At 40.4% G+C, this 26001-nt stretch overlaps 1 protein-coding gene across 1 annotated transcript; it reads right to left on the reverse strand.

The window, feature by feature from the left end:
- Positions 1 to 207: 207 nt before the first annotated feature.
- Positions 208 to 19167, reverse strand: tmprss2 (transmembrane serine protease 2). The gene is made up of 13 exons (XM_017686238.2): positions 18928 to 19167; positions 16270 to 16456; positions 15656 to 15745; positions 13403 to 13519; positions 11767 to 11896; positions 11560 to 11676; positions 10883 to 10926; positions 9747 to 9912; positions 9352 to 9524; positions 5617 to 5712; positions 4290 to 4432; positions 1970 to 2122; positions 208 to 1514 (listed from the first exon to the last, which is right to left on the reverse strand). The coding sequence occupies exons 2-13, from the start codon at positions 16454 to 16456 to the stop codon at positions 1506 to 1508; spliced, it is 1425 nt and encodes a 474-aa protein (XP_017541727.1). The 5' UTR covers positions 18928 to 19167; the 3' UTR covers positions 208 to 1505.
- Between the last annotated feature and the right edge of the window lie 6834 nt (positions 19168 to 26001).

The following is a 26001-nucleotide window of genomic DNA, read 5'->3' on the forward strand; positions in this document are numbered from 1 at the left end:
ATCTCCTCAGACATATCACTGAGCTTGTACTTGAAACTGGAAATGAAATAAATGAAAGATCATGAAAGTCTGACTTTTGTACAGAGCTGTTTAAGGTAGATGATAAACTGATAAGTCAATATATTTGCTTTAGAGGTTTTTGTCATTCTGTGAATTCAGTAAATCACCTTTACACTCACTAAAGTGATTTAAACCCAGAGACGAAGCTCCAATATGAAATCTTGTACTTCATTTATTCCGTAAGATACTAATTGTGAGGTATATGTTGTGAATCATCTTCATAGAAAAGAGGTTACATGATAGCAGGCCAGTTTTTTTTCCAGAATGTCTGGATTCCTTAAAATTAAATATAAAAAAAACACAAGAACAAGGAGACATATACATGAATCATTATAATCAACACTTTTTACATGAGAAGGAGAAACACAGTGTCATGAACGAACAAAACTGGAAACACAAGGAAATAAATATTCAAGATCCTGACTTATAAAAAAACAAACAAAAAAACATAACATTTGTTCATAATAGCACAGCCACCCAAATAAGGGTGTGTATGTTATGGAGTAATTCCTCTTGTGTTAATGAGGCTGTTAAATACGCATGCATCACTTGCTGTGTAAATCTCTCTGAGCGGCGTACATGTGTGAGTGAATCTAGGAGTTGCACGAAGAAAATTTTGAGCGGTTAGTTTCTCATAAGCCCTTTCAAATGCCACTCACACCCTTTTATGTGCTCTGGTGTGGCATTTAGGGAAAAGAAGGATGTGCAAATAAGGCTTGGGTAAATTTGCACAGTCAGAAAGGTGAGGAAAGCAAGCCAGCTGGAACCAAACAGTGATTTGCATGTCTTGTGATATGGTGGACTATGAACAACGAGTAAAACATCAATCGTGCACATCTGCATGTACACTAAATGTCCAATAGTATCCAGAATCCAGTCTGAATAATGAGTTGTTGCAGCTGTATAATTTGCACTGACCAATAGAATTGGATGCTCTGGATGCTCCATGAGCCTAAGCTCACCATACTCAATGTCAAGCGTCAGCTGGAGGGGTATAAAGCCCCCCAGCATTGGGCTGTAGATCAGTGGGGCTGCGTTCTTTGGAGTGATGAAGCTCCATCCAGTACCTTCGGGATGAGCTGGAGAACTGATCATCCAAAAATCAGTAGCTGACCTCACTAATGCTCTTGTGGCTGAATTCCGGCAATGTTCCGGCATCTAGTATAAAGACTTCTCGGAAGAGTTGAGGCTGTTACTGCATCACAGGAGGACAAACTCCCTATGAAAGCCATTGATTTCAGAAGAAACACTGGAAGAGCTGGTGCCTACAAACATTTGGACAGTAGTGAATTAATAGTAAAGAATTTAATGGATATGAAACTAGTTGGCAATACTGGCAGTTCTCATCATGTTAAAATGGACATGGAGCCACTCTTCAGTGCCTTCGGCCTGTTCTGATATGAGGGTTCCTGAGGCCGACCTCTTCCGCTCGACGTCCAGTTACGTTAGTATTTCTGCGGGAAAAAAAAGCAGTTACAATAGACAAAACAAGTGAATAATAAAATAATGCTAATGTTGCTAAAAGTGATTGAAAATCAAAAGCCAATAATCAGCAATATGTAAAATACTATGTAAAACACTGTTGCAGTGTCAGCATGTTTGGTCAAACCTTCAATACAGTTGCATACAAAAGTTTGTGCACCCCTAGTCAAAGGACGTTTTTTGACATGAAAATAAGGTGAGCATGTTATTTGAGGTGGGGGTGGTCAAATGTTTGCATACTCACTGCTCACTGATTACGCTTTGCACCCTGCCAGAAACACCAGTAGACCAGCATGGATGGCCACCAGCAAATTCAGCAAAAATGATGTGCTTTGGATGCTGTGTGACCAGCTAAACCAGCGTAGACTAGCATCAAACCAATGCTGGTCTGTGCTGCTTTTTTCAGCAGGGCATTTACAGTTCATACCTGCATTTGCTCATAAATCCATTCAAGGAAGACGGTCACGTTTCCGTAAACGCCCGGCTTGTTTCTGAAAGCACAGCCTTCGCCCCAGCTAGTATCTCCAACAAGCCACCACAGTGAACTGTCCTGAGTGACCAGTGGACCCCCGCTGTCTCCCTGTAAGCAAAGGGGATAATGTCACTCTCAGCAAAACTGGAAAAAAATGATGTTTTAAAGAATTTCACTTCTTATTCAGAGTTGGTTGATGTGAAACGCTGCATTTCTGTACAGCGAGTCCTTTAACATCAACCCACTCTCAGTGACTACATCTCCGCAATTGAATTATTGAACTATGTATTAACTCCCCTAACTTGAACTGGAAAGTTAACTGTCATACTATTGAAGCTTCTGTGAACAAACACAACCTTTTTACAGTGTGGCTATCATTTTCCATATGAAATTCCAGGGCAAGACTGATATGTTTGTTGCCCAGTGAAACTGACCACTATTAAGCGTTCATGTATTTACCATTACCTGTGAAATTCCCACTGATAAAGCATCGGCATTGCGTTGAAATGATGAATTTGTTTAGGTTTTGTTACAGATTCTATGTGCTGAGCACTGGATACTATAAGGAGAGCATTTGATACTATCTGGTGCGCACCTGAAAGTATCAGGTGCTCACCATATTGTATCTAGAGTGCACCTGATAGTATCTAGTGTGTACCTGATAGTATTGGTGTGCATCTAATACTAGAACCCCAATTCCAGTGAAGTTGGGACATAAATAAAAGCAGAATACGAACTGAGTTCACTGACAGTGGTTTTCTGAAGTGTTCCTGAGCCCATGTGAGAATATCCTTACAGAATGATGTGGGTTTTTAATGCAGTGCCACCTGAGGGGTCAAAGGTCACGGGCATTCAGTGTTGGTTTTCTGCCTTGCTGCTTACTTGCAGAGATTTCTCCAGATTCTCTGAATCTTTTGATGATATTATGGACTGTAGATGATGAAATCCCTAAATTCCTTGCAGTTGCATATTGAGAAACGTTGTTTCTTAAACTGTTGGACTATTTGCTCACGCAGTTGTTTACAAAGTGGTGAACCTCGCCCCGTCCCTGCTTGTGAACGACTGAGCCTTTCAGGGATGCTCCCTTTATACCCAATCATGACACTCACCTGTTTCCAATTAACCTGTTCACCTGTGGAATATTCCAAACAGGTGTTTTTTGAGCATTCCTCAACTTTCCCAGTCTTTTGTTGCCCCTGTCCCAACTTCTTTGAAACGTGTTGCAGGCATCAAATTCAAAATGAGTGAATATTTGTGAAAAACAATAAAGTTTATCCTTTTGAACATTAAATATCTCGTCTTTGTAGTGTATTAAACTGAATATAGGTTGAAAAGGATTTGCAGATCATCGTGTTCTGTTTGTATTTATGTTTTACACAACGTCCCAACTTCACTGGAATTGGGGTTGTATCTGGTGCACACCTAGTAATATCTGGTGCTCACCTGATTGTGTTTGTTGCTCACCTGATAGTATCTAGTGTTCACCTGAGCATATTTGGTGCACACCTAATGGTATCTAGTGCTCACTACATAGTATCTGGTGCTCACCAGATGATATCCTGTGTGCACCACATAGTATCCAGTGTATGACAGCATCAGATTTTTACCTAAAAAAAAAATACCCCACGTCCCTTCAGGGAATCCGAGGTAAGGAGTAAGAGACTTAATGAAAAATTATAATTAAAAAAGCTAATTAGCAGAGACCAATAAAACTGCTACAAATGCTGTGAGGCTCCGCCCCCAGGGCTACACTATTTATTTTTGCTTAGTAAAGGGGCACATGCATACTCGCCAACTACAGCGGTGCAGCAGTGGTATCTGCAGTGATATGTGCCAGTTTGAAGGCTATTAAAACCCCCTTCTGATGATGTATCTTGAAGGTGGGAGGAAACAGAATGCATGCTGGGTATTGTAGTGAGAGAACATACCAAAATGATGCAAAATCATGAATAATGAATAAATATCTCACACTCAACAAATAACGCATCAAACAGCAGCTTTAGGCTGCAGAGCCCCTTTAAGACACTGCAAATTTTTGCTATTCATTTGACTTTAAATACTGTCAAAAATAGTTTGCCAACCATACCAGCCATTAAAACACTGTTAAACTAGAGCTATTGGGTTTTAATTTTTGACCATATCAAATTTTATTTACTAATATTCCAACAGTTTCCAACTCTTTAAAATCTGTATGGTGGTAAAAGTTCACATCAATCAGGTCCTGTTAATTATAATACAGGGAAGCATCTGCCTGGATCTTATATGGGATGCTAACCTGGCAGGAATCCACTCCACCCTCCAGCTTGCCTGCACAGATCATGGTGTTGGTGATTTGTCCATTGTAGACCTGCCGACTGTTGCAGATGGACCTGTCGATCAGCGAGAGCCTCGCCTCTCGTAACACAGTTGAGGGAGAACCTTTAACAGAACATAAAATGCAGTCATTGAGTAATCCTGTCTGAATTAGCAAAGCATTTACCATGAGTAAATAAGGTAACCTAAAAAAAGCCAACTTTCTGTGTCTGTGGAGTTTTTATATGTAATGCTGATGGAAAAATAGCGGTAATTATGAAATAATTTTCCTTCAGGGACTATTTTGCCTTACGACGCCTTGCATATACCTTACTATTAATATCCAGCAGCATATTCAGGAGGCATTAAATTCTTCAGGCGTCTGGTTCCTGTCACTACCACTGTGAACAATTCTGGCCCTGTAAATTTCTGTATAACTGAGCATTTTATACCAAACCACACTGAATGACTTTGTTTACATATTAACCATTTAATTATGCAGGAATGTTGAAAAATTGGTGGCATTCCCCTTTAAGACCTTAAAACCCATGGATCCATATAGGTTACTTACTCTAAACATTACATAACTTCTTGTATTAGGCCCTATTTGAGCTGAATTACCAAACCTCTTCTGGTAAAACTAATCCAGCTGAAATAGGGTCAAAGTTAAGAAATAATGTATAATAGAAAGTCAACTCTGCTGTTTAAACAGTTAGTAGATCAGGGGATCTATAGTCTACAATTTTTTCAGACAGAAACAGTCTATATGGCCTTTTTTTGTTTTTGTATTTCCAGAACTGATATATGTAAATGAGCTCTGTTCTTATTGGGTGCTCTGCATTGTGCCAGATTTTAACTACAGTGTGAATTGGCAGGGCTAAACTGCTGTATACCAAAGACGTAAATGTGTTGGTTTTTCGTGACATCACAAAAAATTCTACCATTTTGGCAGCTTAGTTTTCATCTATATGAACTGTACACTGTGAGAAATGAAGGTTCTGTACAGGTACATTTTTCATTCATTAAGGTACAAACAATGTAAACGTTCCCCCAAAGGTACAGCAGTCGTTTTAGGGTCCAACTGTGCACCATAAATAAGCGTTTCCAGGTGAAAAGTACAGATCAGTGACAGTTTTGTACCTTTTTCCCTGAGAGTGTTTGGTGTGGAGAGTGAACGGTACAATGTTTACGTTCCACGTCAAGATCTTTTATTTTGAAAAAGTGAGGGAAGTTAGTTTTTTCATGTTATGGGTCCTTCAAAGTCTCTCACAGTGGGAGCCAAAAAGGCTTAGATGACAACATGTCCATACCTTGGCTGGAAGTCGCTCCCCATCCAGTAATGAAACAATCTTGTGGTGCAGAAAAGCTGACTCCAGCATTGGGTAAGCACACTGGCCCAATACTCGCTAAAGTCAGGAAGAAATGGGTCACATTATTGGTCAGCATTATCATATAATGCACAGCTTTCATGAACAAAGCTACACACAGATATAGCAGTGGGCAGCATGGCCTGTTTTTTCTTTTCTTCAGTAAACCTGAAGAAGCATTTTAGCAACCCGTTTAGCAATTTTAGGAAATGAGTGAAATAGTAAAAACAAAACCAAATGATATCAAGATAAATACAGAGGCTGAGAAAACCCAACAAATGCAGAAAGACATGCCGCTTCAGAAATGCTGATAAGCCAATCACAGCACAACGAAGGTGTTTCCGTTGGACACTCAAGGAGGACGGAGCCCTGCGGACTTTTAATTCTACGCAGCACAAACATTCACCGGTAAAAGTGAGTTAACTTTTTTGCGAGCAGATTACTGCTGTCCTTGTATCATAATATGAATAAGCTCTAGAGTGTAACTGTAAAACCAGGGTCCTAATCTGTGTGGAGTCTGCATGTTCTCCCCGTGTCTGTGTGGGTTTCCTCCGGTTCTCCGGTTTCCTCCCACAGTCCAAAGATGTGCAGTCAGGTCAATTGGACATGCCCCTAGGTGTGAGTGTGTATGTGAATGTGTATGTCTGTCTGTCCACCCAATGACTGCTCGGATAGGCTCCAGCACCCCGCCGTGACCCTGAGGGAGAAGCGGCTTAGAAAATGTGTGTGTGTGTGTGTGTGTGTGTGTGTGTGTGTAACTGTAAAAACAGCAGATTAACTACCACAGTGAAGCTGTGACATGTCAGATAGCAAACCAGCCAGCCAGGTTAACCGTGAGCCGGGATATGAGTGTTTGCAGTCTTACCTACTTCTGTCAGTGATTTTCACAGATGTTCCATCCTTTTGAGTCTTCCAGAAACACTTCAACTGTGTTGTGACTCACTTCCGTTTTGTTGTGACTGGCTTTGCAGCGCTTCTGAAGTTGCTTGTGTTTTCTTTAAGCCAGGCATACCCTGTGCAGTTTTAGAAATCTTGTTCTTTGGTGACAGCTCACACTATCAGTTTGAATCGCCCATCGTGTTCAACCAAAGCCCGTGATTTAATACACTCACACTGTACAAAAACAGATATGATGTGACAAGGGTACTCACACTGCATGTGAAATGCAGCCCCTACAGATAGGTCCAGTAATTTCCATTATACAAGAGTTAGTTCCAGCCACGCAAGCTGATTGAGAGGCGTTCTAACATTGCTGTATTTTGCCATAAAATCACAGGTTTTTCACAAACACTGTATCAAACACTGTAGCTTTAGAGACTGTTGCTAAGCAACGACTTTGACAGCTGTAGGAGACGCCCAAGCCATTTGAACGTTTTTACAATGTCCATGCTCAAATGGACACTTTTAAGATCACATTTGACCGACAGCTGATTTGGTCAGACTCTCAAGATGAGACTACACTAAATTCCCAAGCTGTCAGTCGGTCTGTGTGGAGCGAGTGGGCGGAGCTCGTTACTCTGATGTAGCATCAAGCTGCTTGTTAACGAACTATAATTTAGCGGAAAGAACTGCGAACATTAAAACATTAAATGCCGTTTATTAATTTCTTGTTTTATTTGTTTAACTGTTGTATAAAATCAATAGAACATTCGAGGTTGTGTGTTATTGCGAATATGGCTGAATCTCAAATGGCTCCCTACTCCCTACATAGGGCACCACATATTAAAATAATTGCGCCATTGACAACAGCTTTGCTGACAGGGCCCTGACCACAGCATCATCCGAGTCATGTGGCTTCAAAAGGAATGGGAGGAAACAGACATGGTGTCCATAACTGTGCTCCATGTGGCACGTTCATCCAGAGGTAAATATCAGGACTGCCAACAGATGTTGAGATTTCACTGTCATCTTTGCCAGCATCACAGGAGCCATTAAGATGTTCCAGTGGCTGATAGCTGGGCTCATCACCCGGAATTATTTAGTCACGGCCACTTATTTGGCTTGAGTCGTTGGTTTCTTTAAACTTTTCTTTTAGACTTCGAACTTTAACATAGCAGCCTTGTCCTTTTATGGCTGCATAGAGCCATTTCTTCCAAAATCTCTCTGAACACAGAGCAGTTGTGACAAGTGCATTCACATTTTGTTTCACCCTTGATGTTTGAAGTGTAGGCAGTGCTAAATTAGGACAAATGTTGAGTTTGACTGACATAAAAAATGAATTTCTGAATGCTGCGTATCAGTTACGCACTGATTTTCAGTACCACGATAAAACATGAAAGTGTCCCAAATCATGGAAAATGTCAGTGTGCCAAACACACCTGTCTCACATATGAGGAAAAACTTTAATTTAGGTGACTTTTACCTACTGTGTGAATGTAGTCTTAGTGATGGGGCAAAAAACAGGAATGGATTAGTTTAGTCTCCCTGGATTAGTTTAGTCTCTGGCCTCAGGAATGGAATGAAATGTCCATCTACACTGCAAACAATGTCTTGAAATAATAAAAGAATCTTAAAGATACTCAATATATGTCATTTTAAGACTGTTGTAAGAAAGTTCTAAGACTATTTTAAAAATATCTTATTAAGAGAAATTCTCCGATTATATTGGTAGATAATTTTGCTTGTTTTAAAAACATGCAGTATCTGCCGACAGAGTGAGATAATTTTGTCCAGAGTAATGTATAAATAAAGTACTGAGTATTGAGATTACTTTTTTCCATGAAGTAATAAATATCTCTTTACAATTTGAGGGAAGTATTTAGTAACCTGCACTGGATTACTTATTTTAGGTAATTAGCCCAATCTATCTGTATATTAACACTAGCAATGTACTGCTGAGTATGTGCAGTGCTCTGGTCTGACTGAAAACAAGTGTGGTCAGATGCTTCGGCAGGCTGCTTGCAGTTTATGGCACTTGCTGTGCTGCTTGCATTCGCAATTAAAGCTGATGTGGGTAGTACATGCAAACTACAGTCACAGACAATCTATATAGAGGAAATTTATGCTTCAAATGCATCGTGCATGAATACTGTTGCTTTGTTAGAGACATATGGGTAGTCATGCAAAGTACTAGTTAGTAACTGTAATGCTTTACACTATTAGTACTCACAAAAGCGTCACTTGGCATCACCCCCAACACTGCTAAGCCAAGGGCCCACCATCAGGCCTAAAGTTTTATTGCACACTTCTATAACCTAAGAATAGCTACATTAGTTTGCATTGAATTCCCTGTAGTGACTGAATAATAAGCCTTAATGTGAAATAAACCTGGATTGTTAAGGGGTTAATGAAGCTTCTTAAATGTCGCATAAGTATCAATACGTGTCATTAAGGAATCTTTAGAATAATTAAAACAGTACAGTCTAGATCGTGTTATATATACTGTGAGATGTTGGCGCAAAAAAAAAAAAAACATTTGCAAACATTTGCTGGTGTTCTCAGAACAAAAGACTGACCACTGCCGAGTCCAGACTTCAACATGATTCAATGCATTTAGGTTACTTGAATTGTAAGAAGCACAAAATGTAAACCAACTGCTGAGACTGAACTTCGGAGGTGAGGCTGCACATTTCTTTGAGAAACGTGTTTGTTTTGACTGGAAATTAGAAAAATGAAGGATGCTCTCTGGATTTTGCACAGTGCTGTACATTTACTAAGGTTGTGGTAGTATCTACTTACATGACAAACGGAGTGGCGCCGCCAGCTTCATCAGAGCAATATCGTTATCGTTTGTTTTAGAATCAAACCCAGGGTGGGAGATGATCCGGCTGACCACGTTGCCGCTGACTGACTGCATCTCAGTCTGAGTGAGATACCCCGCATACACGGTCCACTGAGCTGGCTGCGACAATCTGCACAATGACAAAGCGGCTTGACTGAGCGTCTTTGGAGCAACGCCACAGAATCTGGTACCAGTTTTGTAAAAGAGACATGCAAACGTAAAGTTTACAGAACCTTCTCGCCATGTAAAGGTTTACGTTCAAGCCAAGAACCATTTTGGAACCTTTATTTTCCAGCTGGGCTTTTGCACATCAAATGAACATGCAGTGCGTGTTGATTTCACACAGACTTACGTTTGAAAGCAGTGAGCAGCCGAGACGATCCATGACGAGGTGATGATGGATCCTCCGCACAAGTGGCGCCCGGAACCGTGCAGGCTTACCTGCCAAGGCCAACGAGTCTTGCTGGTCACTTGCTGGCCTCCAACTATCCGCGTCTGAGCAGTAGATTTGCCACAGTCTGGAGAACAGAGGAATGAAAAGTTAAGGTAGTATTGTGTATTATTAGTATTATTGGATTCGGCCATTAGGAATTTTAATTTAAACACAGAAATCTGGCTTTGAATGTTAGCATGTTCAATCTTTTGAATCATTCTATTTTCAATTCTGAACTGAAATTGGATTTTAAGGTTTAGAAAAGAGCAGCAAACACTGACCAGATACTTCATGAAGTCCACCTCCTTGTTTCTACACTCTGGTCTGTAGTCCATCTGTTTCTCTGATGCTTTGTTACCTTGATCTTCAGTGGTCAGGACCACCACAGGGCAGATATCGTTCAGGTGGTGCATCATTCTCAGCTCTGCAGTAACACTAAAGTCGTGGTGTTTAAAAACTCCAGCAGCTCTGTGGGGTCTGATCCACTCGTACCAGCACAACACACACTAACACACTACCACCACGCCAGTGTCACTGTAGTACTGATCCACCAGCCAAATAGTACCAGCTCTGTGGGGGTTCTGAGGAGATCCTGACCACTGAAGAACAGGGTAACAAAGAGAAACAGATGGACTACAGTTTATAACTGTAGAATTACAAGGTGCTCCTAAGTGGTCAGTGGAGTTGATCAAATGGACGGTGAGTGTAGAAACAAGGTAGAGGTTGATGTTGCAGCAACAGAATTCAGAATTTCAGATGTGCTGGTTCCAATTTTTGCGTTAAATTCAAATCTCTTAACGGCATGAATCCAAATATGGAACTCTGTTTCTTAACTAATCATAATAAAGCACTAAATCACCTTTTAATTTGGATTCATTTAGTGTGAAAGTAAATGAAAAGAATCTGAACCACAGTGATTTTAAGACGTGTAGACGTTTAAAGTGTCTGGTTAGCATTTCAGCTGAGTCCCTTCATTTCTGGTCATGCTTCAGTTAAGGCTGGGGTGAAGGTCACCTTGACCAGTGTAAGGAAAGAGTAGAGTCTAAATGATTTACCTATACACTTCAGCGTTACTGCTGTATTAGTCGGGCAGTATGAACTGGAGGAGAGGAAAAAAGACATTAATGAAATATTAAATCAGTGAAAAATTCATATGAAATGTTGTGGGTGTATTTTAGCTGAAACATGATAAACAAACAGTTACAGAGCATAAATGCAAGTTTTTAATAAAGAAATGTCTCCTAAATTAGTTCAGCTAACAGTTTATAAGACCTTTGCACAACAACAACAACAATACAAACAACAATAATAATAATAATTGGTGTTATTAGTGACTATTTAACTAAAATAAAATGGCAATAAATGTATTCCCATTGTTATTATTAGTATTATTATTAGTAATAGTCATAGTAGTATTAATGCTACAGTAATAACAACAGCAATAATAACAAAACAAAACAATCTTTAAAATAACATACTCCCACTATTATTACGACTATCAATAATAATGATGCATGTACAGGACATTATTGTTATTAGTAATCATAATCATAATACTATTACTACTACTAATAATAATAATCATCATCATCATCATCATTGCTACTATTATTAGTGATAGTATTAAGAGTCGTAGAACAACAATACTAAAAATTAAATTCTAATAATATTTTAAGCATTGTAGTCATTAATAATTACAAAGGTTGTAATAATAATAAAGTCCCCACCGCACCTCTCAGTGAGATAACTGTGTGCAAATGCTTCATTAGAGTAATCCGACTTCAGCATCATGTAGCCGTCTGAGGACCCAGAGCCTGGACTCATCCGATCAAAGCCGACATAGTCCGTGCTGAAAGATCAGACACACCGCTATTACTAAAAAGTGTTTAGAGCATTAGATTTCAGGTGACAGAGGAAGCCGAGCTAAATGCCTTCTGACCTGCTGTATCCGATCGCCTCGCAGGCTTTCCTCCCAACGCTGTTGTCCCATCTGTTCGAACACACAAGCTTCCATTTTTGGTCTTGTTTAGAGAAACTCTGCAGCTGGAAATCTGGTCCATACAAACGAACTACAAAAAACACCCACAATAACGTTGGGATTACCATGTCAGTTGAGCTCTGGCCCAAAATCTGCAGTATTCATCCACTTATCCAGCACTGAAAGAAACACTGAGTTGCTGCTTTACTAAAAACCAACCCATTTAAAAAACAACGCCATCTTTAGGGCCTTACCGTTACTGTATTAGCTCAAGAGAAACGTGTTTGACGAGTTATCGGAGGGGAATGGGATGTTAAATTTGCAGAACTAAAACAGAAATTGTGCTCTGGCGTGGTTCCCTTTTCAAACCCCAAAATAAAGTCGGACAAAGCTGTTTACACGCCATGATGATAAAACTGGTTAAATTTGCTGGACTTCATGTTATAAACCCATCGTTTATACATGTCTGCTGATACAACCTCATCACTTTACTAGCGTACATGGTAAAAACAACAAAAAGAAAGGCTCTACACCAAGTTTACAGTCAGACCAGATAATTAATCACATATTTTATATTTAAATTTATCATAATAAAAGATTAGCTGTTCTAAGTTTGCTGGCCGACTAACTCACTGAAGCTAACCTAGCCGAGGCCCGCCTGTTCTGCGAGCCAACTGTGTGACACATGCGTCCAAGTGACGAGTCAAAGTTAGCAAAAAATATTCAAATAGGAACCTTGTATTCTCTTAAAAAGATGGTTCTTCAAGGATTCTTCAGTAAAGATAATGTTTCTATATCGAACCGTGAACACTGAAAGAAAGTTCCACCTCCGCATTTAACCCATCCGTGAAGTCAAACACCACATACACACTAGTGAATACACACACACACACTAGGGGGCAGTGCACACACTGGCCTGGAGCAGGGGCAACCCTATCCACGGGAGCAGTTGGGTGTTAGGTGTCTTGCTCAAGGACACCTCAGTCATGAACTGTCGGCTCTGGGGATCGAACCGGCGACCTTCTGGTCACAGGGCCAGTTCCCTAACCTCTAGCCCACAACTGCCTATGTGGAACCTTTTTGAAAATGTCTGTATATAGCACCAAAAAGAGTTCTTCTATTATTACAGAAGAACCCCTTTTGGTTCTCTACAGAATCATATACAACACATTCTCTATTTCACCATGCCAAGACCCATTTAAGCATGGTTCTGTAAGTGTTCATGGTTCTATATAGAACCACTGATGTTACTAAAAAGAAGAGGTGTAGCTACACTCATTTGGCCATTTTATCAGAAACACCTCCCATATAGGTGCAATTAGTAGGTTTACTGACTGTACCACACACAGCTTATCAGCCACCCTCTACCCCGTTCATCAATGGAAAGAGCCACCATAAGACCACCACTGGCCACATATCATTAGACAGACCACCAGATTACCACTGTTGAGATATTATTTGTGTGCTGGCTCAGCACCGCCACTGGTATGGTAGTGTGTGTGGTGCTGGTACGAGCGTATCAGGCACAGAGGTGTTTTTAGACACTGTACAATCTAATGTGCAACACATAAAAGGGTCTAATGCTGAAGATCATTACAGCAGTGAGCCTCGTCCTCTCCTGACGAACAGTCCCTCTTTCCATCGCACCACTGTGAAGAGCTGACGCACGGCCCATCCTCCCCACACCTCTGGCCCAGAGCGCACGTCTTGGACACTGTTAGAACACACGGAGGTCAGACGTTAGATACAATCAAATCAGCTGAGATTCTTCTCTGCTACTGGAGAGGCTGAATTTATATTGGCATTACGCATCCTTGTGGTCTCTGCAAGGCATGCATGCATAAGCACTCGGTATATTCATTTAAAATATGCAGCATTTCAGTATATTTTAGCATTTAGGAACAGCTCATGTCAGTACTTGCTAAGTGATTAGGGTTCAGCCTCCAATTTGGGCTATAAATGTCAAAACTCAGTCAAAGCGTGGAAAAAATCACCTCTGTGATAATGTTACTTTCTGCTAGAATCCTTATGAGATTCTAGTGGTTTCTTAGCACTAAGCTAACTCAAGTCTAACATTTTTTGGCTATTCTAGATTAAACATGGCCCACTTGAAGCTGGTGACAGATATATTAGCTTACATCTTACTTTTTTAACAGTTTCGGTCATTTCTTAAGTAGAGAGGTCTGGTATGAAGCGGCTGCCGCTGCTGTTTTCCATTTCTAACAACCCACTGATTAAGCTGCCACTTGTATTCTGTCAGTGAGGTATGTAGAACTTCCAGAAGGCCTAAATTGACATTTTTTCTCAGAAAATGTATCCCGCCTTATAAGTGTGTTTACATGAATTTGAGTAATCAGATAATGGGGAAACTGGGTCTGGCAGTAATCAGATTTCTGCTTTGCAACCAGCCAATAAACTCCCAGACGCCACTTTACCTGAAAATATGAACATACATCATCCAGAAGAAGGAGAAAATTTACTTCATTTCATTTTGGTTTTGGTGTCACACCAAAAGTGTTTAGCTGCGTGTCGCAGCAACGCTGTTTCAAAGTAGAGTTCACATGCACTGAGAAATCCGATTACGGAGCTAAAATCCAGCTCTCTTTATCGGATTTCTAGACCTTAATCCGATCTAAGAAATCTGAGTGTGCTGTTTACTTGACCATTTGAATAATCAGACACCTGTGGACATCTGATGATGGTCAGGCTGTTATGTGCATGTAAACAAACTCATTGAAAATCATGACTCACTTTGCACTTGTGCTGTTAACAGAGCACGTTATGACATCAACCTCTAGCCAATTGGACACCTCGCTTAGCTACGTCTACCCAGATACCGCGGAGAGAAACGATTACTGATTGGACAGTCTGCAAGAATGTAACCCTCTTGGTTTTATCCAAAACATTAGTAATACTGTAAAACTTGCAGATGATTCTATTAAACAAAAATGAACCTTAAGACATTTGCATATAGACATGTATACATGTATACAGACCTATTTTATAGTTCACAGAAATGATTAGGTCTTCTCTCAAGGCCTAGAAGGATCTTGATGGCCCTTAAGCCAAAATGATATGGGAAACTCTGCAAGAAAATGATGTGGCTCTGCTTTATATGTTCCACTACTTGGGAATGATACGTCATAACAGTGTAATATGGAGTGAATATCCGTCATTTCACTATATACAATGTCATTTACTCCATAAAACATTTTGTGATCTTGTGAATACTGACATAACCTGCTCATAAATACCCAAGCAGTGCTTATGCAAGTGTTATGAATTTCTTATGCAAGCAGCATAGTCAAATAGTAATGTTACTAAAAGGTGAAGATGAAAGTCACTAATTTTTACATTTACATTTACGGCATTTGGCTGACGCTCTTATCCAGAGCGATTTACAATTTGATCATTTTACACAGGGTGGCCAAGGTGGTGTTAGGAGTCTTGCCCAAGGACTCTTATTGGTATAGTGTAGGGCGCTCGCCCTGGTGGTGGATTGAAGTCACAGGTAAAGATGAAAGTCACAAATCAACTGCATCGGTTGTCACAATCAATTGTAATCGATTATAACAGCAGTCAATATAGCAACTCTTGGTTTTTCTTTTTGGCCAAAATGAATAATTCACAGAATTTCAATTTGTAAAAGGCCATATTATTTTTATGGTCTGTATTGCAGTACTGTGTTACATCGTTCCTCCTGCCATATTTGTCCATTCATTGTGTTTTTCAAAGTAAATCTGGATCGACGCAAACCAAGCGAATCGAATCATGGGGAAAGAGTTATTATGAGTTTGAGGACTTTCACACGTACTGACATCAGCCTGGATGAGGATCGCGTGTTACTTACAGAAGTACCAGATCAGCACAGCTGCCACTCCCAGGACAACTAAGATGAATATGACCACGGCCGTTATGCAGGGACATCGACTTTTCTTGGCTGTTGTCAGAGGAGCCGAAACCCAGGGACAAAGCACAGTGAATGATTATACAGTTAATGGACTGTGAACACCTGAAACTAGAGCAGGGTTTCCCAACCCAGTCCACAGAGACATCAAGATGGTCCACATTTATGCCTTATTACAACCCCAACACACCTGAGCCAAGCAACCAAAGCAATATGTGATACAGGAGTACATTAAGATTCCCGGATTCCCTGCCATCTTGAAGGACATTCTAATTCTACAAGTGGTCAAAGGAAGTTCCTACCAGCAGCACCTCGGTTTCACTCAAAGCAGGTAACAGAGAAGTCTACTAGTGCCACACTCTGCTAGTCCATGTTTTAAAGCATGCTGAAGGCTATTGATGTATCTGGACTGTATCTTGCATAGCTTCATGTAGGCCATGCATGATGCAGACACAACGTTCGGGAGAGTGGAGGGAAGTCAAAGAGAAGACGAAAGAGCATAAATGTGGACCGTCTAGGCTTACTTACGAGAGAAATTGGGAAATAGGTTCAAGTACCTTTGGAGGCTGTGGTGGGGTGGGGCTGTACAGCTGTAACTGTGTTGTGTGTGTTAATAGGTGTGGGCTGGGTGGTGGGGTACTGCGGGATGGTGGGATATGCCCCCGGGTAGTAGCTGGGCACATACGGAGGAGGCCGATCTCCCTCATGCTGAAAACCGTAGTTTATATGTGACCTATTCTGCATCTGAAAGGAGAGACGGGATAAAGAAATATCAGTGAATGGGCCTAATGGTGAATAGATTAGAGATCGCACTGTACAATTAATGCTTTAAATCATCTTGATTCAAATGTTTTCATCGCTTCAAGATTAATAACACAGGTACTGCTAAACATGAGTGTAATTTATTGTGGAAATTATGCAAACATTGGAATCAAGTAAATTCATTTCTATTAATTTCTAAGTAAATTCATTTCACTCAAAGCTCAAAAGTTACAAGAATTCTAAAAACTTCTCGGGCAAAAAAAAAAAGTTTTATTTACAACCTCAAAATGCTGGCATCACTTCAGCTGTTTGAAAATAGACACAGTACACTAGTGTTTATTTCCTCTACAGACAGCAATCTTAAAAATGGCCTTTTACTGTAGGTTTTGCTGTACAATTTCTGTTTATTTGCTAAATAACTGAAAAAAAGTAATTTTATGGTTTACTTTCCCCCCAGATATGTTAAATTCAGCAATAACAGTAATGATGCATTAAAATGTGTCCTCTGTAGAAGATGTAGTAACTTATTTTTACTGAGAAGATCACCAAAACACAGGGGTGCCTAAGCTTTTGCATGTGACTGTCTATGTGAATGCCTGCTCTGATTGGCTGCCCTGTATTGTGCCTCATTCAGAGAGCAGTCCAAGATGAAACACTATTTATAAATGGGTGGATTAAAGTAACTGTGGTGGCTTTCATGACTTCACAAAAACAATGAATTCAAAACTGTTTTTGCAGCTTGGTTTCTATACATGCGCTGTATGGACTGTGAAATGAAACTTTAACAATAAACAAAAAAAGTGGAAAAAATGTGGTTTTCCATGATTTGAGCCTGTTAAACCTGGAAATGCCTCATTCAATTGAGCATTAATGCAGCCAGGAATTACATGATAGCACAGAGTTTGCTCAAAAATCTTGGTTTAAATGGTGTGCGATGGGGTTGAGGTCAGGGATCTATGAGGCCAGTCAAGTTCTTCCACACCAAACTCACTAGCCATGGTCTTCATAGACTTTGCTTTGGGCACTGGGGCTCAGCATGGAATTGTCCAAAATGTCTTGGTCTGCTGAAGCATTATAATTTCCCTTCACTGGAACTGAGGGTTCTAGCCCGGAAAACAACCCCATTACATTATCCCTCCTCCACCAAACTTTACAGTTGGCACAGTGCAATCAGGCAGGTAATGTTCTTCTGGAATTCGTGAAACCAAGATTCGTCCATCTGACTGACAGACAGAGAAGCGTGACTGGCCACAGAATACGTTTCAACTGCTCCAGAGTCCAGTGGCAGTATGCTTTAAACCACTCCCCCTGCGCTTGGCATTGTGCATTTTGATCTTAGGCTGCTCAGCCATGGAGAATGTGCAGTTCTTTTGCTGATGTTGCTTCCAGAGACAATAAGGAACCCTTTAGTGAATGATTTAAGAAAGGATAGGCACTGTGTGCTTCAGAATTTACGGGCCCACTCTGAGTTTTGTGGTCTACCACTTTGTGGCTGAGCTGTTGATGCTTCCATTTCACAATAATAGCACTTACAGTTGTCTGGGGCAGATCTATCAGCACAGAAATTTCACAAACTGACTTATGGCAGAGGTGGCATCCTATGATAGTGCCACGTTTAAAGTTACTGAGCTCTTCAGTTCAACCCTCTACTGCCAGTGTCTATATGTCGGGACTGCAAGACTTATGTTGTTAATTTTATCCACCTCTTAGCAATGGGTGGGGTTGAAATACCTACACTCAGTAATTAGGAGGTGCATCCCAATACGTTTGCCCAGATAGTGTATGTACATGTAGGTTTTCATGACATCACAAAAGCAATGAATTCAAAATAGGCTGGTTTACAGCTTTGTTTCTATATATGGACTGTATGGAATCACTACTCGAAACTGCTTTTCTGCTGAATCACTTCTAGTTTCTGAATCAGTTTATAAAAGGAAGTCCTTTCGCAATCTCAAGGTGACTCGTTCCTTAGCCAGCTCTGTAAGACAAGCACCTGATTTCTCGGGATTTGCTTTACCTTCTACAAATGTGCAGTACTACAGACTCAAAGAGGCCTAGATTTGACTCATACATTTAGAAACTACATAAAGCTCTTTAAAAGTTTGTTGTTCATTCCGTGAAACCTGTTGCTCAGTTACATTAGACAGTTGTGCTGTTGAACTGTTTACAGTGTAAACTGCCATCAGACTGTACACATCATACCATTTCTATATATACACAAGGTTCTGTTTCAGCTTCCACATCATTAATGTAGACTACTAGTAAACTTTGTGAACTTAAGATGTTCAACAGTTTCCTCGCAGGAGGCCTACTTCTAGGAATTCTTTGATTTGCTAGACTACAGTGCCAAAACAGTCTACGCATTAATGTTAGCAATGTTTAATCCTATAACTACCAGTAGATTTACATGAAATGCCTTCACTCATTTATGTGAAATTATATTAACCACTTACCTCTGAGTCCTACTGCTCTGTCCTTTGTCTTTCAAATATAATCCACTGCTTCTCTCCTCTCTTCTCTGTGGTTACTTTTCCTGTATTCCTGGTAATGAACAACCAAAGCCACACCTTTGCTTTTGCTCTTGCTGGCCTGTTAGGCTGTGCACTTGACTTATCAGCTGGGAGTAAACAGCACTGTTTCCTGAGTCATAAAATTAAGTCAATACTGATCATCAATTGAAGCCGGCCAAACGGTTCAGCCAGCAATAGAGGAAAAGTAGGATTTTTCCTGACTCATTTATAGATGTTGCTGGTTATTGATGTTAACCACTTTGAGGCCTTTTATTTAGTTATTAATCTTAAGACTTATTATTCAATAACTTTACAAAATGATTTATTAACTACTGTTAAACTACTAATAAACCACCACAATAACTACGTAAGTTGCACATAAGAGGAACTCAAAATGTGGACGCACATAGACCCATTGAGTTTAAAGGGCCTATATTACAGAAAAATGTTTTTCTTGCTTTTTTCTTGAATAAAAGAGTTTGATGAAGTATGTAAACATTGTTAAAGTTACTGTAATGTTCACTGAAGAGACGCCGTCTGTTTATAGTTTAGAGCCCAGATTTGGGGAAAAACGGGTCGACTTTCAGTAGAAAAACAAAGTTCAGCTTCTTTTATTATAAGGGTTTAAAATGACGTCACCGTCTATTAGACTGGAGAGAAGAGCTACAGCCTCACACGACGCCCAGCTTCTGAAAGGAGCTTAAGGAATATGAACGTTATGAAGAACATGATGAAGTGCGTTCTGGAACCACCGGTGGTCTCGAGGCCTTGAAAAGGCTAAAGGCGCTGTGTACGTTGGAAATGTTTGGAATATGGTCATGTAAAAATGAATTCTGATCTATTTTTGTGTGAGTGTGTGAGTGACTGTCTGTGTCTGTCTGTCTGCCCTGCGATGGACTGGCGACCTGTCCAGGGTGTATCCTGCCTTCCGCCCGAAGACTGCTGGGATAGGATCCAGCACCCCCCCGCGACCCTGACAGAGAAGCGGCTTAGAAAATGGATGGGTGGATGGATGGAAGACCACACCAACATTGTAAGCAGACTTCAGAGAAAATACAAAATGAAGGATCTTAACCCTTCAGACTGTGACTGAAGTCTGAAGGGGCCAGACAGACACAACACACTCCTGTGTTTTGCATAACACTTTAACATTCAAAGCAGGTTAAAGTAATCAGCAGAAAACACTCTCAGTTTCGGTGGCCTTTATTCAGCATTGATCTGAAATGTTAACATGTGGATGTTGTGTCTGACTCGGATGTTTTTGGCTTCAGTTGAGTTGTTTTTGCTCGATACTTCCCTGATAAGTGGAACAAGGAAATAAGTCTTTGTATATGAGGAACAATTCTACTTTTTGATAAGACTAACTGTAAACGGTGATAAAGAGGCAGCTGTGGTAGCTCCATACCCTGCATAACTGATTAAACAGTCTCTCAATGTGCTCCTGTATAACTGCAGCCACCCTCGTGACTAGTGGCTACAGTTATTGGGGTCATGCCTACGTTCCCAGGGCCCTATTTTACCTCTGTCATTTTATAAACAGTGCCATAGAGCTGTTCAGTGCTATATAGATGTTCCAATGTTACCTCAATCAATCATACCACCTCAAGCTGAAAATAAGAGTAACGTCCAGACCTCTGATACTGTGTGTTTACAAACATATTCATGTGGTTGGTACAGTGCTGTGGGTAACACCTCTGCCTTCTATGCTGTAGACTGGGGTTCAACCCCCACCTGGACATGCACCCTACACTGTACCAATAAGAGTCCTTGGGCAAGACTCCTAACACCGTCTTTGCCTACCTGTGTAAATTGATCAAACTGTAAAACTCTGGATAAGAGCGTCTGCCAAATGCCGTAAATATTCTGATATTCTATATCTTACTAATGATAATAGAGCCATGGGAACATAAGGTCTTAGGAACATAGAACCCTGTAAGTATAAAACAGTGGGAACACAGGACTTCAAGAATACAGAACCCTGTGAACATAATACCCTGGGAATATATGACCATGAGAATGCAGACCCTGGGTATTAAGATCTGTGGGAACAGAACCCTGGGAATATAATGCACTGGGAATATAAAACCCTTGGGATATATAATCCTAGCAAGCTTTGGGAACAGAAGTCACCCTGTTAAACAATGGGGGGAAAAAAAAACATGGAAACACAGAGCAATGGGAATATACAACCCTGAGGACATAGAACCCTGAGAATATAAGGCAATGGGAGCATAGAGCACTGGAAATATAGAACCATGGGAATATAGAACTTTGGAAATGCAGCACACTGGGAATATATAAACCTGGGGATGTAGAATTCTGGGACTATAGAGACCTGGGATTATAAAACTCTGTGAATATGGAACAGTGGGAGTATAGAGCACAGGGAATATGGGACCCTAGAGACACAGATCTCTCTGAATATAGAACCCTGGAGATATAGAACCCTGGGAATATAAAAATGTAGGAATACAGAACACTGGGAATACAGAACGTCAGGAATTCAGAACCCTGGGGATATAATAACATGCTTTGCATAAAGAATCGCAAAAGGAACATCAAAAAGCAAAATAAAGATAAATGCTTAAAGGGGAAAAAACAGTTAAAAGGTACTACAAAGTAAAATAAAAACATAAAAGGAAATTAAAACAAAGGACTGGGAGTATGGATAGATGGATAGAAAGATACTTTATTGATCCCGAAGGAAATTTAGCATATTTAGTATAGAGCACTGGGAATGTAAAGCATTGGTACTTTAGAACCTTGGGTATATTGGACTTTGGGAATACTGGGACTTGGAATATTTTGGCCCTTTAATTCAATACAGTCTGTATTACACCGGCTTTATTTGCTGTGGTTGGCTGTATTGCTGGATTCCTGGACGTATTGAATTGGCAGGCAAATACTGAGTGATGACTGTACGACACACTGCACTGTTACACTCCTATTAACCTTTAACCATAAAAAGCCACTGAAATGTTTGATGTTTTAGGAATTCAGTCAGGTGTGTCCAGACTTTACTGTAAAGCCCTGTTTAACAGTATCAGCAGAGACGCTGAGTTTTGCGCATTAAATCACGACACAGTGAATAAGACAAAAGAGGCATTTCTGTTCCTGTGGGTGATGTCATCAGTTCATGTCACATGACCTGGGATACCAAGGCTGGACAAAACAACTGAAATGTGGAAACTGTGTAAAGGGGTTGGGCTGTGAATATGCAAGTCATACAACCCACGTACTACAATTTATGAGCACAACAGGATTAAAGCAGGAAGCAACAAAATAAGCACCAGACTGTCATGTTGTGAAATTTCACTGATGGTTAACGATGACTTGCCCACACAGCACCAGTCAGAAATGTGGATATACCGGATTAAATGTATGCTATTTCTATTCCATTGTATATTTATAGAACACTGGGACTGCAGATCCCTGGGATGTAAAACATTGGGAATATAGAATATATATAGCACTGGCAATGGAGAACCCTGGAGATATAGAATGTTGGGATTATAGAACTCTGGAAATATAGAACTGTAAGAATATATATCACTGGGAATATAGAATATATATATTTCTATACACCAATCAGACATAAGATTATGACCACCTCCTTGTTTCTACACTCATTGTCCATTTTTTAAACACTGTGTCCACTCACTGTCCACTCTATTAGACACTCCTACCTTGTCAGTCCACCTTGTAGATGTAAAGTCAGAGACGACAGCTCATCTGCTGCTGCACAGTTTGTGTTGGTCATCCTCTAGTCCTTCATCAGTGGCCACAGGACGCTGCCCACAGGATGCTTTTGGCCGTTTATGTTTGGTTGGTGGACTATTCTCAGTCCAGCAGAGACACTGAGGGGTTTAAAAACTCCAGCAGCACTGCTGTGTCTGATCCACTCAGACCAGCACAACACACACTAACACACCACCACCACGTCAGTGTTACTGCAGTGCTGAGAATGATCCACCGCCCAAATAGTACCTGCTCTGGGAGGGTCCATGGGGGTCCTGACCACTGAAGAATAGGGTAACAGAGTATCAGAGAAACAGATGGACTACAGTCTGTAACTGTAGAACTACAAAGTGCAGCTATACAGTAAGTGCAGCTGATAAAACGGACAATGAGCGATAAATAAATAAATAAACAAATAAACAATACATAAAATAAACTAACATGATGTAAACTCTATTAAAGTTTGAAAATGTACCCTTTACCCCCCCCCGACTGTATACGGAAACTGAGAAGCAAAAACCCATTTTGAATTCAATGTTTAAATTCGTTTTTTGTGATGTCACAAAAACCAACATGCTTACATATTCAGCCTACAGCAGTTTAGCCCCGCCCATTCACACTGAAGATATTTCAGCCTGGACTGATTCTTGATTTAATACAATGTAGGTCAGCTAATCAGAACAGAGCTCATTTACATATAGGAGTCTTAAAGGTCCAGTGCCAAAAATAGTGTATAACACTAAGGGATAAGGTGAGGTTGCAAACTGGGCATGTACATTTTTTTTTTGGTACATAAACCAGTGGAGACATCCTAAGCGGACCTCAGGGGGAGAATAATGTGCAAAGAACAATGTTTCTGAATTTGTTTGATGCTCTCTGGAGTTACTACTGCTTAATTCCAGACGTTATTTCTTAGCCTTCATTGCTATTCTATGTGGAAAGCAGTGAGAGTAAGAAAGGCCCTTTTATGAGTGACGTATTGAAACTTGACTGGACTGTATATTGCTCTGTTGTTGAGTAACATTCATCAGGCATTGCCAAAATCATGCGTCAACAGCATGTTCTTCAACTCTCTATACTTTATTTGCGGGGTTTTTTTGTGGCTCTAAAGTTAATGAATATCATGGGTTTGGTCTCCTTAAAGTGTCATCACAGCACAAAGATCATGCTAAGATGCAGTGTCCCTCTGAAGGCTTTGGAACCGTTAGGGTGATTTTAATGCTGCTTTAAGGCCGAACAGAATTCAGGTTAGTAAAACGGGCCTTTTCAAACCTTAACCTTTAGAATTTTATAGCTCCAAACAATACGGAAAATGCTTTACTCTTCCTGTGGTTTGACATTGAAAGTTGTCTGTGCTTTTTCTTCCTGTTAATATTTGACTTTGTGTGGTAAACAGGGGCAAACGGAGGTGTGGCTTTCATGCTGATGAGGACGTAATGTGCTGCACATGTGTAATAGAATAGAAATGTATAGGTGCACGTGGTATTTTGCAGAATTCTTCAGAATGTTTTCACTTTTATGTCGAAAGTAGTTGATCAGCCAGACATATTTAGTGAAGTTTGCTTCTTCATTTTTTGCACTGGCGCCATGAGGCAAAAAAAAGCTAACAAGCATTAGAAATCGCACTGACCTCTCCAACTATCCTATTTCCAACACTGCTTTGTTAAGATTTTGGAAAAAAAACTGTTCTTTTCAAAAGTATAACAAGAATTTTTTTGTTATGGCCTTCAGAAGCATCACAACACAATAATCAGTGCCGGTTAGAGCGGTCAATGATTTACTGGTTACCTCAGATTGCGTAAAAATCTCTCTTCTGGTGGAAGAGCTGGTTCTGCTGGATTTGGGTGAGGCTTTTGACACAACGGCCCCTGACATTTTATTGGACAGCCTTAAATAAACATTGGTCAAGACAAAAAAGTTGCCTAGTTTAGATCTTACTTGTCAGAGTACTGCTGATTTGTCGATGTAAATAGGGAGCCCTGAATATAGAACGGTGCAACATGGTGTCCCACAAGGCTCTGTTTTAGGGCCTGTACTGTTCTTTCTTTAGGTCACATAATCCTTTAAAAGTGTTGCCTTTCACTTTTATGCGGATTATATTAGCCGTAACTTCTTGCCAAATCCTGATGAAACCGAAGTGTTGCAGGTCCTAAGTCCGCTCAGAATAAGGTTGCAGATCTTGATCTTTGACCTTAATGGTTTCTTAGCTGAAGACCTCAGTGTTACGCTGGATAACCACTAGATCAGACTACTGTCACGTGACTCGTTGCTTGTCTTCTTGTCTCTCTCTAAAACGGCTCCAACTAGTTCAGCAGCCCATGTGCCAACCATGAAAAGAAAGTTTCCAATGACTCTGGTCTTATTCATTTTGGCCAACTCCAGGATATCTTACTGTCTGATGAAGCATTTTAGCTCATTCAGATCACTTTGTTTATAGGATCTCTTTGAGCTCAGTTACTGGAAGACTCTGGAATAGCATTCCAAAGAATATCAGGAAAGCAAGCTCAACAGGGGTTCTTAAATCCATATCAAAACCAGAATAGTACACTAAAGATTAGGCAATCCTGCTCAAATGATGTTTTGTTGGTTTTCTAAGTCAAAGTGAACACGTCCGCTACAGAGAACATACTTCTACATACTTCTATGCACAATTACCGTTTCTTTGCTGAAAAAGGTATTGACCAAATCATCTTTTTCCAATGTTACTCAGAAAATACAAATTGTGCAATTTGCTGAAAAAACGTCATATTTAAATTTGTTCCTGGTAGAAAATGTGTTCTTGTTTTATCTTAGAAACTCAACAACACTGGGGATGTTTAAACTTTGGCACAGAGACTGTATTTGGCTTTTTGGTATTTTAGGCTACCATCCATCCATCCATCCATTTTCCAAGCCGCTTCTCCGTCAGGGTCGCGGGGGGACACTGGAGCCTATCCCAGCAGTCTTCGGGCGGAAGGCAGGATACACCCTGGACAGGTCGCCAGTCCATCGCAGGGCAGACAGACAGACACAGACAGTCACTCACACCTAGGGGCAATTTAGCATGTCCAATTGGCCTGACTGCATTTAGGCTACCATATGCCTATAAATACTGTGGTGTATTTTCTGTTTTATCATGCAGTTATTTTCATTTAGAGTTTAGTGTTTTAAATTGCCAACGTTTTGCTCATTATTACAATCAGACACATTTTGGCAGCTCCTTCCTAACTTCTAGCCCTGTACCCCCTCATATAATCTCAAGAGCTATGTCTAAAGTAAGAAGGCACTTCAATGCATTAG

This window comes from Pygocentrus nattereri, chromosome 18 (genome assembly GCF_015220715.1).
Source record: "Pygocentrus nattereri isolate fPygNat1 chromosome 18, fPygNat1.pri, whole genome shotgun sequence".
Taxonomy (NCBI): Eukaryota; Metazoa; Chordata; class Actinopteri; order Characiformes; family Serrasalmidae; genus Pygocentrus; species Pygocentrus nattereri.